General features: G+C 39.0%; 1 protein-coding gene across 2 annotated transcripts in view; it reads right to left on the reverse strand.

Annotated features, from left to right (window-relative positions):
- Nucleotides 1-4029: 4029 nt before the first annotated feature.
- BMPR1A (bone morphogenetic protein receptor type 1A) overlaps nt 4030-16226 on the reverse strand; it is a 57893-nt gene continuing 45696 nt past the window's right edge. The window contains exons 6-13 of one of the 2 annotated variants that reach the window (XM_035137314.3): nt 15687-15786; nt 13462-13561; nt 11788-11932; nt 10109-10301; nt 9152-9449; nt 7382-7557; nt 6262-6392; nt 4030-5635 (exon numbers count right to left, since the gene is read on the reverse strand). In XM_035137314.3, coding sequence (XP_034993205.1) covers nt 5510-5635; nt 6262-6392; nt 7382-7557; nt 9152-9449; nt 10109-10301; nt 11788-11932; nt 13462-13561; nt 15687-15786 — 1269 coding nt within the window. In that variant the 3' untranslated portion in view covers nt 4030-5509. The remainder of the gene's footprint in view (nt 5636-6261; nt 6393-7381; nt 7558-9151; nt 9450-10108; nt 10302-11787; nt 11933-13461; nt 13562-15686; nt 15787-16226) is intronic. The other variant, XM_088670167.1, reaches the window with a different exon arrangement.

Below are 16226 nucleotides of genomic sequence, written 5' to 3' on the forward strand. Positions count from 1 at the left end.
CTGATGGAGCTTCCACAGCTTCCGATTGGCTGCAGGAGCTTCCTGCAGCCAATCAGAAGCCATGCTTTGGTTTCGAACATTTTGGAAGTCGAACGGACTCAGTTTGACTTCCAGGGTACGACTGTACTTCAGTACAAATTACTTGTGAGACATGATCTTCAGCACTGATTTTAAAAGGCAAAGCATACAACCATGTGTGTGGATGTTTGATCACCAATATGCAACGGTTAACAAACAAATATATTACTAATGTTTACTAAAATAAGGTTATTTACTTAAAAATGATACATTGACATGAATTTGTGTACAGAACAAAGCAATTCATGGTAAACTTAAGGCACCTTTAAATCAGATGCTGTACAAAAAGACACTTAGCCTGTTACAATTAAAAAACATTCTAAACTTGTGGTATATATAACAAAATGAGTATAATCATACTGCTTCTTTCACCCTCTCCTTTTTATTTACATCTTCTATAGGTTAGCTACATTATTCTTTCTGTATACAATATAGTACATTTTTATATTGGGCATGGGTAAGTCAGAGCACAAAACATGAATACAGTATGTGGGCATCTATATTGCATTCAGGGGTACTATACAACAAGGCAATTGCTCAATGAGATGATCATTTGAAGTATTCATTTGATACAATCCACCAGAAATTTTAACACCAGCTTAGAATGAATGGGAGTTGTGCAAGAACACTCCTGTTTACACAACAATCTCCCTTTTATTTTACTGAGGCTTGTACTAGAGAAGTTCCTGGCGACCTGTCCCGTCTCTCTTTCTACAAACTTCTGCAATCCACCAAAATGGGTTTGGGAGACATGATATAAGTGATGATGAGGATTCAATATGAATAACTAGGCATCACAAGACAAGGGAAAATGTACATAATTACTTTTCTAAAAGACCAGCTAAATTTGAGTCCTCTCACATTCAAACTGGGCAGAAGACTCAGTATTTAAATTAATATGCAGCGTGAAAATAATAAATGTTGTTCTAGTATTTCAGATCACACCTTGATGTCAGACAGCATTACTGCAGAGAAGGCAACCTACAAATTTGTAGTGTGTCAGCATACTCTATTTAAACAGAGAAGTTGTAGTGCTTACAAATGTATGGGGGGAAACAGAAAAGTCTGTTTCCCATGCACTAGAAAGGTACAGATGCAATGACAGTAGTGTCATGACGCCAATGACAAATAATGTTTAGAGCTGAGAAGAGTATCAGGGGAAAGCATTTATCAAAACAGACATGGGAAACCGAGGCTGTTAGTGACACAAACAGGCCTTGGGTTCATAAAGAAGCCAATTCTTGGAATATGAAGGTGTTACATCAAGCAACAGGTGACAGCAGCCACAGGAAATGTATTTATGGAGGTAGGCATTTTTATGGCATATGAAGCAAAAGGTTTGTTTTTTATGGCACTAGTCAGAACTTATTGAAATCATGGCTTTTTGCTTTTTTAAAAGAAGTGCAATACTCAAAATATATACCAATAGTCTTGGCTGATTGTTATTAGGTAATTAATAAATTATCTCAGATGACAATGGTTAATGGGAGAAAAAGATTTTGCAGAGCAGAAAACGCCACCCAATTTAATTACAATATTGGCTTTCAGGAATATTTTAGAAAACAAGCAAACGGAATTCCAAGGGGAGATTTCCATTCATTCTCGTTCCTCTAGTATTCCTTACTGCAAAATACATTCAGCATTTGGGTTAATTTCTTAACACTGACCAACCTTCCTCACAGGCTTAAATGGAGCTGCCCCTGCTTCTTTCAAATTCCCGAGGGTGGCACAACTTTGCAAAATGCTGCAGCTTCCTTAAAAAAGAGGGAGAGTTGAAAGTATGCTTCATAAGGAACAAGGGAGCAATCAAACCATTGTACTTTTCATCTAACTATCATGATACTCTCAAAGCTTCAAGGTACACATTCATTTGCAAGTGGGAAATTATTTCAAAAGCATACTTCCAAGGCACAAATGTGCTGTTGATGAACTAGTGTGTATAGTACACAATAGAAGACATAAGCAAGCATGTGTTTTTAAAGAATTGACGCACACATACTAAACTTAGTCTAATAAAAGATAACATTAGCATGAAAAAGTCTGAAATGAGTCTGCTGGCGTTATGATAAGACAATAATGTTGAAAAACATACCAATTCTCTTGACAATGGTATAATTCAATTTTGCCACATTTAAGGTCACTTCTCACTCTTTGGCTGCAATGTCATCTGGCCACTTGAAAATGCCTCTGAGTGGCCACATCCTTCACGTTGTATTGGCTCACCAGGTGAATCAGATATATGTCATTTGTCTGCAAGATGCCAACAGGAATATTTGGTGGTAGCCTGGAGATAAAACCACACTGCAGAAGCTCTTGTGTGAGTGAGGCTGTTTGGCCACCAAGTAGTAAGAAGGATTCTACCACACATCAAGTGCAACCATATAGCAGAATTGCTACTTGCATCTACTCCCAATTGAAAATTAATTTACAATCATGAATTAGTCAAGCATTTTTACAACTGCTGAATTAGTAGTATGAGTGCAACAAATGACTTCCAAGTTCAGCTTTGGTCAGATCAATAAGGTGATCTACAGAGGTGTTAAAGATGCCCTTAAAAAACAAACCCCAATATAGGTGGGGCATTCATACAGCTGGTACAAGGGATCCAAAGAAACATTGACACAGAATGATTAGTACCATGAAGAAGACAGGAGTACAATTTCTCCCCTTGTTCAAGGGGGTGGAGAGGGAAAGAGATCAAAAATAAAAATTTACTTTAGTAAATGAGATCTTACTCCCATGTGATGAAATCAAGAGGAAAAAATTAGCAAAGGTCACACATGAGCATTATGTTAATGGTACTAAATTTCGGAAGGAAATTATTTCAAAACTTGTTTAACAATCTCAAGTCTTTTTGAGGAAAATTTCATTTCTACTAATTGCATAGCTGGAAGGAATGTGGCGCTTCCAATTAGAAAATGAAATGCCAAACACCTGTTGCTTCTACTACAAAATGCAGTGTGTTCAGAAATAATTGGCTATTCCCTCTGCTGTAGCTAAAATGTCTCCTAAGAAAGTATCAGGGACATGACATGAAATAGCCCATAGATATGACTGGACTAAATCCAAACTACATTCCATTGAATTCAATGTGAAAAGTTAGTCATTACTAAGTTAAGCCACATTTTCTCCCAATGAGAACTAAGTGCAAATAACTTAATTTGGATGCAACCCAGTGGCTCTGAGATAGTATTGGCATTTGCTAGACTGCTTTGCTTTATTTTAGATTCTCAAGTCAACATAAAAATTAAATGTCAGCATATAATGCACCACTAATAAAGCTACCCAACTTACATGGCACTTAAAAGAAAACAAATGTTCCATTCTAGATGATGGAAAATATACACCCCACCAACTATTCTAACAAAACTCGTAAACATATACTTGTTAACATTGTATTTTAATATAGCCTAGATCAGTTGTTTTCAATCAGCATTCCCAGGAATCCTGGGGTTCCTCAAGAAATTACGTCAGAGGTTCCTCAATATGATCAGTACCGGACCTCCAGAACGAATCAAGTTCTTAACCCGAGGTACCACTATAAAAGCAGACAGGCTTCCTGAGACCACTTGTCTACCACTACTGATCTTCCTCTGCTATTCAGAGTCACTGTGGATAGCTGAAAGTGTCCTAGAGTATATACTTGGCTTATGAGAATGTAATATTGAGGCCAAACAGGCCGAGCAAGTGGACTGAGTGTACCTACAAACAATTCTTGGATCTTCAAAATACTCTGTGACAAACAGCAATCCATGCAGAAGTTCTTAAACATGTCAGTTAATGGTGGAAAGTGTTCCCTGAAAGCAGTAGTCTAGTGCAGTGTTTCCCAACCTTGTGCCTCCAGCTGTTTTCGGACTACAATTCCCATCATTCCTGACCACTGGTCTTGCTAGCTAGGGATGATGGGAGTTGTAGTCCCAAAACATCTGGAGGCACAAGGTTGGGAAACACTGGTCTAGTGTAATAATTTGATTTATGGCAAATATTTACCAGCTACCTGTGTAAAACAAAACAAAACAAAACAAAACAAAACAAAACAAAAATACATTTTAGAACATCAGCCAGATTGCTTTCCTGGTACTGGACGGAAAAGAAATGACACACCTTTGCTCAATATCCGTGGCACAATATTGTCTGTGACTTGCTGCATTCAAAATAAATTAATTCATAGCTTATGTATCCCATGAACTGTTCAGCTGATACTAATACTTAAAAGGCATCACTGAAAAAGCAATGATTTAAGGAAATGTTAAATAAAATTTGTACATCTATAAATTAAAAAAAAATACTGCAATCCTTCGCCTGACCATTTACTGTTTGCAATCTATTGAACAAAATTTTAACACATCCTCACATTTGTTTAAATTCACTCTAAAATTGCATTAAGGGTCTTGCCTCTAAAAGGGAAATTTTTTATATCTTTGTAGTATCCATGCACATACTTTGACAGACTATCCAACATTTCTGCAAGTCACATTCACCTTGAATATGATTATTAAGTTTCATTATTTTCAGATGTGAGTATGTTATGTTTACACATATACAAAAGAGCAGGTATTTAGCAAATAAAAGAACACTGAACACTATATAAATAACTTCCCTTTTTTTAAAGCTAGCTAAGATACAGTTTACAGTACAAGATTACAGGCACTTAAATTATTGGAGACGTTTAACTGTTCCATGTTCTGTGCTCAGTCTTTGGGGAATTCATAGCACTGGGAGTATGAATTGTATTCTGGTCTGTTCTTCACATCACACTTGACGGTGACATACTGCATAGGTTCATAGTAGCCATTTTGGTTTTTGGTCATGAAACATATATAATTTTTCCATGCAGCACAGAGGAAGGCAGACATTGATTTTCTTTGAAATCCAAATAGGTTCCATATTCTGAGCCAAGGCATTGCAAAAGAAAATAGTAGCTTTGCATGAAATTAAATGGCTTCTTAGGTATTCCAAATGGCATCAGAAAAATCCTGGCACGCCACACAAAACCATAAAAGGCGTAAGGAATTATCAAATTAGTACCCCAGACCGCAGGCTAATCCACCAAGACGTGATAAGGTATCATCAGGTAGGCAATAAGTTTATTCCCCCCGCCTCCGCTGTTTAATTCGTTTAACTTACGGCTTTCACAGAAAGCACTATCATCTGAATATGAAATTCAGAACTTGATGAGTTTTAGGGGAAAGTGTGAAGAAAATCTCAATGCAGCTCAAAACAAAAACAAAAAAAAGAGTAAAATGAGGCTATCCACATGTATACCATATAGTGTACATGGATACCATTTTCTACAAAGTACTGAAATATTTAATATTAGCAGCCTGTAAAAGTGGTGAGGAAGGGGGCTGAAAATCAGACCCAGCCCCATCCCACCAGACCCTATACTTGCTTGAGTGAAGACACATAACAGTCCAATGGCATTTCTTGGTCAAATCTTAACATCTTGAGATTCTACCATCTTGCCAAGTGTCTTCTTAATCCTCAAAGCTGTAAGTCTAGAGGCAGGATTGTGGGCCCAGCATTCACACATTAATTTCAATATTGCTCTTAAACACTGAAAATAGAAAAAGGAATTCTTGCATAAACAATTATGAATTTAACAGGATTTGTACACTGCTATACCAACAACTGTTGGCTCGTTTTTCTAAACCACTTATAGGCTTTTATAATTAAATCAAAGCTTTTTTAAGTGCTTTACAAAAATGAACCAACAAGTGAACTGCAATAGAAATAAAGTCAAATGTTTAAAAAATGACTTTAAAAATGCAAAAGATAACTAAAACCATCAATTTTAAAAAGATACACAATCAAATACTGTTATATTTTTAAAAGTATGTCAAATTTACATTTCTGGGAAGGTTTGCCAAAACAAAAAAGTTTTCCGCAGGCACCAAAAACAATATAGTGAAGATGTCTGCCTAATATCAAATAGAAATGAAATACTGTTGCTGTTTGGAGTTAATTATTGTTAATGTGCACAGCAGATAAGTAAACCTTTTCTAATAAGAGAATAAAATAAAAAGTGTGAAGATGTATTTTTTTGGGGGGGGGAGCAGAGAATTCCAATCAGCAAACAATGAAAACTTCTAAGTTAATGTTTCCCTTCAAATCTAAAAATTATTTCCGTAAGTGGGGCAAAAAGAATTGTCAACTAGATTCTCCTTCTTTCAGCATGCTTACCTCATCACTATTCCATCTATTAGATACTATAGGGCGCAGGTGCTTAACACATATGACCTCTCTCATGTCCTCGTAGGAAGGATCATTCGGCACCATGTCATAATAGGGTAGTTGGTACTCTTCAACAATACCTGCAGATAAATGATATAAATTTAAGTATGCAATTGAAAATTATTCCATGTGCTGCAGACAAGACTAATATACCAAACCTGCTTCTGATTTTAGGCCATTACAAGACTTAAGAGAGGCTCTTATTTTTGCATTTCAAAAGGAAATATTCCACCCTACTTGCAAGTAGTTTGGGTGGGGGGCATACATAGAGGCTGAGACACCTACACATTCAAGGGAATAGGGAACAGCAAACAAAGGAGAAACTAAAGGAGAACATTCATGCTGGTCTCCACAGATGCTACGCTTGACAAAATGGGCAAAATAGAGAGTCATGTTGCTTTGTCACAAAACCATATTGCCTTCCCCATTACCCTTGCTACACTCCAAGCCCCACATAAGTTGGGTTGGTAGAAAAAGGGAACCATGGGAGTAGCAGCACTTAATGTACAGAGCAACACTAACTTTACACCTTCACTTCTTTTCCCCCATAGGCTCACCTAGCATTTCTAACAGTTGTGTTTCTTTATAAAATAATCAGAGTCACTGATTTCAATTCCTGGAGGCCATGTTGCTGGTAAGAGAGATTGCGTGTGCAGCACATACACTTAACAGTCAGGGGATTGCCTGGCACATCCCAATTGTAAGACAGGAGGGGGGAAAGGTGCTAGGGGATTCATGGAGAAAAGGAAGAGTTGGCGTTAGAGGCTTTAAGACAGCTCCAGAGCTGCCATTCACTCAAAAGAAGGCACAGGGATTTCTTACAGCCTTTTACAAGTCTCCCTCTGATCTCATAGTTAAATGGGAAGCACAAAGAGACATGGAAAAGGCTTTGTGAATCTTCTCTTGCTTCCCCTCTTAAGTCCCTGCGATTTAAGTGTAAGGGATTTTGACACCTATTAAATTTGGCCCATGATGCGGATCCTGATAAGAATTTGGCCTACGAAGCAAAAAATGGTTCCCCACTCCTGACTTAGGACATAGGCATTTGAAGACTAGATGTAGGATTTACCTCCTGTGACACAACGCCGAGCCATTTCCCAAATGATCAAGCCAAAACTGTAAATGTCAGCCATAATGTATGGCTGGAAATGATTTTTATTCAGACTTTCATCTAGGACTTCTGGAGCCATGTAACGCTTTGTTCCCACTCTGGTATTCAAAGGGACATCAACTTCATTTGTATCACTGCATTAACATAAAATGTTGTACGGTTGAAATAGTGTAAAACTAACATGCAACAAGAAGCAGTAACAACAGTAATGAAGCTTTTTCCTTCAGTTGTTAAACTAGTAGTTTTTTTTAAAACAGTGTAAGACAGCCTTGGTACTAAGCCCCTAGAAAATATCAGCTTGCAAAAATGTTGGTTTTATGAGCAATACGCAGACTAATTTTAAAAAAGTGCAGGCTAGAAGCACTCCCCACCGCAAAAGACTGGCCCATGAGGCCCATGGGCACTCTGAGCAAAAGAAGCAGGTGGCAGTTGTAGAAAAGCTGATTCAGCTAGCAGAGTAGAATGCTTTGCTTCTACTTTGCCAGCCAGATTGGCTTCCGTAGTGTCCACAGAGGAAGGGATGCCATGTACTCTGCAGGCAGCATGGAAGCTGACTGGGCTGATGAGGAAGAGTGCTGTGTTGCTGCTTCAACAGCCCCAAACCTGGGTGGAATTCCATGCACTCACTTCCTAGCTCCCAATGGCTACCATATAGATGACTGACACAAAGAATAGGTGCTTTTTGGTGGTGCCCCTGCAGCTGTGGAATTCAATACAGTGGTACCTTTTACTTACGTTCACCTCCGGTTATGTATCCTTCGAGATACATGCATGGCAAACCCGGAAGTATTTTCCTGGGTTTCACCATGTGCAGAAGCGCTAAACCACAGTGTGCGCATGCGCAGAAGCAGCACCTCTGATTGTGAATTCCTCGGGATCTGACCAGAGCTCTGAAATGGATCCCGTTTGCAACTGGAGGTACCACTGTACAATGTGATAGCAGCAAACCCCATCCCTCAATACTTTCAAATCGGCCTTTAAGATCCACTTCTTTGCCATGGTCTTCAGTGGCTAATTGTAAGATGAGCCATAGAAATGGCGATATGGTATTTTTTTTTGTATGCTTAAGTTACACTGGGTTGTTATTTTTGTGATGGCTCTGAATAGTATAACTAGGAAGATGTTTTAAATCATTTATTACATTATATTTTATTGGTTATATTTGGATGTGTACTTTGCAAGCTGTCTTGTTAAGAAAATATCTTAAGAAGTGGATTTTAAATCTGCTAAATAAAGACTATCATAACCAACCTGCCTGCTAATGTGAAGATCACAGGAGTAAGGAGTCTTTTAAACAGCCTGCATGGATAATTTTTATGAAGTAAACTATCTGTAGACGAATGCATTTTGGATGCAATTTATAGCTGTCAGTTCCATTTGTTTCAAACTGAGCATTAAAGGGAGTGAAGTGTCTGCAACTGCCAAGGAAGAATAGAATGCTGAACACTAACATCATTTGTCTCCCTCTTCTTTGAAAGCAGGGTAATTTATTTTGGTGTGCATGACATTCAGAGATCTCTAGCCCAAAAACATTTTGTGGCTATATCTTGTCTCAATTATTCTTACTCAGGTCCACTTTTGCAAAGAAAATATTTGTTCTTTTGGGAACATTCCTGTTATGCACAAAGATTCTACGGTTGTGAACCAGCCAAATGAATCCATCACACTTTTCAGATTTGTGCACAGATACTTCCATGTGTATACAAAGGATAGGATTGGATTACCTACCTGTTGAATTTGACAGCTAGGCCCAAATCGGCAATACAGCAAGTCCCATTTCTCTTTATCAATATATTTTTACTTTTCAGGTCTCTATGTGCAATAGCAGGCTTGCCTTGCGTTCCATATATCTCTGTGTGCAAATGGCACAGGCCACAAGCAGCAGAGTAAGCCAGTTTGAGCAGAGATCTGTTGTCCAGAGTGGTACACTTCAGGAAGTCATACAATGACCCATTTTCATGATAATCAGTAATCAAGTAGAGCTGGGTCCAGGAGCCTGTGCCTTTAATATCTGCTGCTATAAAACCTGTGGAAGTTAGAAACATAGTTCATGCTGAATGTTCCCACAAATAATGAAATTAACACTGTGCCAGGGATGGATATTGAGTAGACATTTCTGTGACGTGGAGTGGGGCTTTTCCCACCATTCCAATCCATTTAAACATCTAACTCCCTGGCAACAAAACACAAGCCTGAAAGACTTGTGGTCTTTTAGGAAGAAAATTAAGACCTCTCAATCTGCCAGGCTTTTAAAAGTACAGCCTGACTTTGAAGAGGCAATTTCATAATCTGCTGTTGATTTGTTTTTATTGTTTGATAATGCTTTTAGCATTTGTTCTGTTGCTTTATGTTTTCAATTACTCGGGCTCCAGCTTAGTCAAGAAAGTAGGGTTTGAAAAATATAAATATACGTTTGAAAAATATAAAAATTACACATACTACAAATCTCAGATTCCTAACTTAGCAGTAGTTCCGCTAAGGATAAATGGAGTTTTGCTACAGAGTTCAGTTTCCTGCCTTTAGAATCATACTAAACAACCCTGAAAACACCCATCGTCATCCCTTTCAATTTCACGGGATTTCTACTTTGCAGATGAACTACATTATTAATAGATTTTAGCAGGTTTTGTCTTTCTTCTCAGAATGACACCACATCTTGATGCAAAAACAGTTTTCAATACTTACCGAGTATATTTTCATGGCGCATGAGAACTGTCTGGTAAATCTCAGTTTCTCGAAACCAGCTAGCTTCTTCAGTGGTGAAAAATACTTTCACTGCCACTTTTTCACCCCGCCATTTACCCATCCAGACTTCACCATATCGCCCTTTTCCAACTTGCCGCACCATTTGAATTTGTTTGGCAATTGTCCGCTGGACCTGAAGAAGAAATCTGAAATCACTGAGTGATACCACAGATGCTGACCAAGTGCTTGGAAGCTCTTATTCTGACATTGCTTTTTCACATAAAATAGTGGATGCTCAAACAATTCATTAAAAAGGAGCTGTTAAACAAATATCTGCCACTAATTTAACAAGCTAAATCATAATCAGATCAAGAAATGAATTCTTTCTTATTGTTGCTCATGGAACCAATCCACATATTTGAAATATTTGGTCTTGGTCAACACAACATGAAATGAATTTCACTGGAACTGTGGCAAGACTCGGTGTGCAGAAAAACCCTGTTCCGACATAAACATGTCTTCAACAATCTAATGTTTATCTTTTAATCTAAGATTAAACTGTGTGTGGTTTTTTGTTTGGTTTGGTTTTTCTTTTAACCCCATAAAGAACTGGTTTACCCACTTGGCCAGAACCTGTATTCTAATAACCTGGCTCCAGGAACCCTGCTTAGGATGAGTAAGGGACTGGAGACATTCACACTCACCTCGTTTCCATCTATAATTGTTCCAATCAGTGTCATATGTGCTTCCCACACCCTGAGTACTTTGCCCTATTTATTTAAGGACCATTGCTGAGGCAGTCCCAAAGACTCCCCATCTGACTGTGACAAACTTCTTCCACCAATTCCCAATAATCAGGGGCTGAAATCGCTGCCCTCCGGGAGCTGATTGGACAAGCTATTTCCACCTCTGCTCCCCTTTTCTCCAAACTGGGGGAAAAAATAAAGCCCTTTTCTATATAAAGATATCAGCTGCTCCTTCCTGAAAGGAGGCGTGGCCTCCCATGATGTTTTGCACATGCTTGTAGTTTAGGACCTACCTGGATTTTCCAAATGTACAAGGAAAACTGGCAGAAACTATTACTAAACTTTATAAACCTGTCTCTCTTGAATACTTTCTCTGCGTATCCCAAATGGTTTGACAATCTACTTTGACTGGTGAATCAGTTTCTCCTACACTGTGGGATTAAGCAGAAAGCAGGACAGACTATTGCCCAGCAGGGACTGAGGAGATAGTGCAGGCTCCTTTCTCCCACCCAGGGAGTCCATCTTCCACCTAATGTGGCTTCAACCTAGGGGACTGAAAGATCTGGGGACAGGGTGCACCTCTCCCTTATAGGTTTTCCCCTAAACAGATAGTGTATTTAAATTTCCACACACACCTCAAATAAATCTGCCTTCCCAACAAGGTGTGTGTGTGTGTGTGTGTGTGTGTGTGTTTATAAAAAGTAGCATGCTAGGAGACTAGTAGGGCCAGGCAAGCATGGAGGAGGGGAAGTAACGTCCTCTGATGATAGCATAGAAATTCAGCAGGCTCAGAGAAGAAAAACTGAGCAATCTATTCCACCTTGCCAGCCTCCTCACTCAGCTTCATAAAACTCCAGGCAAGTTGTTAACTACATGACTGCTGTAAAATAAAGAACTCTCAGCTGAAGAAGCACAGGTAAACTACTGGCTTACCAACAGAGGAAGTCCTGAACCGCTGCCAGAGCTCTGTGATTGGTCAATAAGATCCTTAAGTGACTCGCCAGATGGAATAAAGGCTTCACCCTGTTCCAGGTCACGATTATAGCATCCTCTCTTTGCTACCCACTTGCAATAATGCCTGGGGGGAAAAACACATCTTGATATAACATGGTGTTATTTTAAGTAACTCTGCATACAGTGCTATAATTCCAAAAATATTTAGCACTGGTGATTTTTTAATCAATTTTTGCATCAATGAGCAAATGTTGTCTATATAGTTTCATTTCTTAGTTTTCAATTTTGCCTGACAAATGCAAACTGCACACGGAAGTGAATACCTTGAACTGAGGGGCCAATGTCATTTGAATTTGTGGTCTCCTTTATTATTATTGGCTCTGGATATTAAACCCACATATAAAACCGTTGGATCTCCTAGTTTAGTTCTCTGCATGCTAAGCAGAGTGGGAAGAAGAGCACAAGTTCAAGGTCCCCTTCTGACTTTACTGTGTACAGAGTTAAACTCCAATCAAACTGAACAAGCCATAGCTAAATTAGGAGGGTGGCACCCTAATCCTGAATATGTGTGACAATGAATAAGCTTGTGGTGCCACTGTAGCCTTTCTGCAATGCTGGCACTGAGGCAACTTTTCATGACTGGTGGGTGGGTGGGTTGCATAGCTGCTGCTATAATCCATCCTAAGCTCTCAAGTGCTGATGAAGCAAGTGACTGAGCCAGATTGCAACTTTGCTTTAAAAAACAAAACCAAGATGAGTTACAAATGGCAAGTTTCAGAGGTAAGACACTAAATATGATACAAAAATAGTATCATGCTAAGAGTTGCTTAATTATAGGGTTTATAAATGCCAATATCACATACTGCTCAGATTGCCATCTTCACTCTGTATTAGGCCAATAGTCCAATCCTCTATATGTCTACTAAAAAGTAGGTCCCAATGGGGCTTTATCTCGATTAAGCGTGTATAGGATTGTAGTCTTAAGGATCAGTTCACAGAGTCCTCTGGTGCATGCACATGATGGAGCACAATAATGAATCTCCTCTGCTTTTCCCATTCTCCCTCCTTGCATATGGAACATCAGATCACAGAATCAAAGAATCATAAAACTGTAGAGTTGGAAGATACACCAAGGGTCATCTAGACCAACCCCCTGGTATGTATGTATGTTTCTTTGTATGTGAGTGAGTGAGTGATATGGTATGTATGCAAACACAACCATAAATAAACTCTGACTGCCATAGAAAAGGGTATACCCCAGATCACATGCAGCTCAAAATCAGTCTTCCCCATCTTAGTGCTATCCAGATGTTTTGAACTATTAACTATGTTAGCAAGGGTTGATGGGAGTTGTAGTCCAAAAATACATAGAGGGTGCTAGATGCAAAGTGGGGCAAGGTCATATGCTTGAAACACACTCCTATATTCTGGTATATGTAGAGTGTACACAATAGTGAGCTTGTATTATTTGGCTGTCTGTGTCAAGTTTCACGTCAGGTTGGTTTCCATACATCTGACTATTTTCACAGTGATGCAAATCAAACTGTGTTTGATTCTAGAATACCTCCACACATTGAGTAATCTAACTAGTTAGCAACAAATCTGCAATACGCTACGCCTGAAAAATAGGATATCACCTAACAAGGTTTTTACCTGTAGCAGAAACAGCTAAATAAGATGATCATAACTATTATACAGACCGCCATAGAAATAAATGCAGCCATCCAACGTATGCTGCCATCAAAGATGCCATCTAAATAAAGGAACAAAATATTAATATAATTAAAATGAAAGGTAAATTTTTCTCTGGGAAATATGAGACAAACTTAGGGAATATTGGAAAGCTATCCATCCCCACACTGCTCGTTGCAACTCTTACATAGTTACATATATAGCAATTGTGTGGAAGGCCTCCTTTTAATCAGTAGGCATGTGGGATCCCCAGGGATAGGGCTCCTGCACTCGTGTGCTAGAAACGTTGAGTCGGATTTTGTTAATTCTGTGAACATCAAGTCATACTAAGTGATTTTCTGGTTCTATATTACAGTCCCGCCCCCTTTTTTGTGAAGAATTCACTCATTCTTTTTAATCAAATGCAGTAAGACTGGTGTGTGATTTACAGGACATTTTCCACTATCACTCCTCTGACAATCCAGCTTGGTTTAGCTTCCTCTGATGAAACACAATAACTATTGAAAAACAAAATAGAAAAAAATTCCTTCAGTAGCACCTTAAAGACCAACTAAGTTTTTATTTTGGTATGAGCTTTCGTATGCATGCACACTTCATCATGCACATGAAAGCTCATACCAAAATAAAAACTTAGTTGGTCTTTAAGGTGCTACTGAAGGAATTTTTTTCTATTTTGCTTCAACTCAAGACCAACACGGCTACCTACCTGTATTGAAAAACAAGTTAGAGAAGCAAGGGGGGGGGAGATTAAGGTACAGGTTATGCTTACTACTTTCTTATTACTGCACTAGGAAATAAGTACATGCTTTTTGGGGGTGTGAATTAAAGCAAAGTTGAGACTGGTGAAAAATCAGGAAAGTGGTGGGGAGACTGCTGAAGGCAGCAACGCTGATGACTGTGATGATAATGATCACAATAATTAACATTAGCACTTTTAAGTGGTCAAAGCACTTCCCATGCATTATCTGAAATCCTTACAACAAACTTGTAAGTCAAGTTAGTACTATTAATTTCCATGTTGCAGATGGGAGGGAAGATACCAAGAGTTAGTTACTTGCCTAAGGCCACCTAGTGAGTTTATGACAGAACTGAAATTTGAACCAGGGACTTCCTCATTCACAAATGAGCTCGAACAATGATGATAGCTTCGGGGTAGGTCCTCACGCAGATCCATAAAGATGCTTTGCAAACTGCAAGCGGCATCCTAAATTTTTAATGATCCTCTGGAGCCCCTTGAGAGAGCCGGATAGTTTTTTTGGTAGCCTAATGAGAATAACGGTAGTGATCTCTTGACTAGCAACGTGCCATTGTTTGCCTGTCAAAATGCTATAATCACTTTAAGGTCTCCACGCTCCTCAATCTTGGTTGGGGTGAGGAGCAAATATTATAGTCAATGCAAGGTATCAGCATGGACAAAACAGCAAACACAGCTAATTTGGTTTTACAGCATCCAAAGGAAGAAATGGCAACTTGTTCTGTACTGAGATCCTCATATGAAATGACTTGTATATTTAGTTGTAATAAATGTAGTACATAAAATTATACATAGAGGGCTAATTCTAGAAGGTGGTGCAGTGTGAATAATGTTTGACCCTGGCATTTATGCTATGGGGCTCCAAAGGGTTCCTTTATGCCACCCCCTTTAATATCTATTTCAGAAGGGGGGGATCTACCTCAAGGGTAGCATTCCCTCATAACCAGTCTTCTGTCTGTCTGAGGCTATGCAGCTGGAAGTTGGGGAGAGGGATTTATTGGCTGTGACACCCTGTATTTGGAATTCACCCAGTATCTACTCCAACAACATTTTGGAGTAGATAGTTTTATTTCCCCAAACCTTTTATCTTCCATTATGTTTATGTTGCAATAAACCAACTTTTTGATGCTGTCTGCTGCTTTGGGTTTAGCTGCTGCAGTCAAGGGGACCAGTGGGAAGGGTTTGTGACAGAAATCTTGGTGCCCATGCAAAAACCTGGTTCACATCCCTAAGGATCCTGCCTGTGGAATATTTATTCATTTTCTTCCATTTATGGTCCACATTTTTTCTGCTGCGGAACCCAAGGTTGTGTGACATGCATGTATTTCCCAGGTGGACACGCATCCAGGCACTAACCAGATCCAACCTTCAGCAGGTGGTGGCCTCATGTACCTTCAAACCATACTCCGGAAAATACTAGAAAGCACCATACCTGGACTTATGGGAGGAGGTAATGTGGGCTGCAAATCTCGATTGCAGAAATCTGTCCGACAGCATTCAATTGTCCGTCGTGGTTGTGCTTTTGGAGAGTCCTATAGAGAAAAAGAAATGATGCATATTTTGTCACAAGTATTCTCTGAACAACCCTCTATAGCTATGTAAATTACAACAAAGGGAAAGATTAAAGTTATGTAGATTTTTGCTAACTAGATTAGATCAGAAGAAAACTGACAAGTGGGATCTGCAGCAAAATGTTCTACAATGGAGTGTTTAGGTTTTCAGAAAGTAATGCCTTTCCCCAGGATATTGCATTCAATTATTATCCCCTGCACCCATTTTCTGTCCCCCCATTCAAAAAACAAACAAACTTAAAACAAACAAAGCAGAGTGTACCCCACTTAGTGCCCCGCCTATTTTTTGTGCTTCTACAAACAATTTAGGTTCATACAATCCTGTCAGGACCTTCTTCTTATGGCTGGCATTTTGGCATGCCACTCTGAATCAGCCTCCCGTGCACATTATGAGGACAATA

The sequence above is a fragment of the Zootoca vivipara genome, chromosome 5 (genome assembly GCF_965207765.1).
Source record: "Zootoca vivipara chromosome 5, rZooViv2.hap1.1, whole genome shotgun sequence".
NCBI lineage: Eukaryota > Metazoa > Chordata > Lepidosauria > Squamata > Lacertidae > Zootoca > Zootoca vivipara.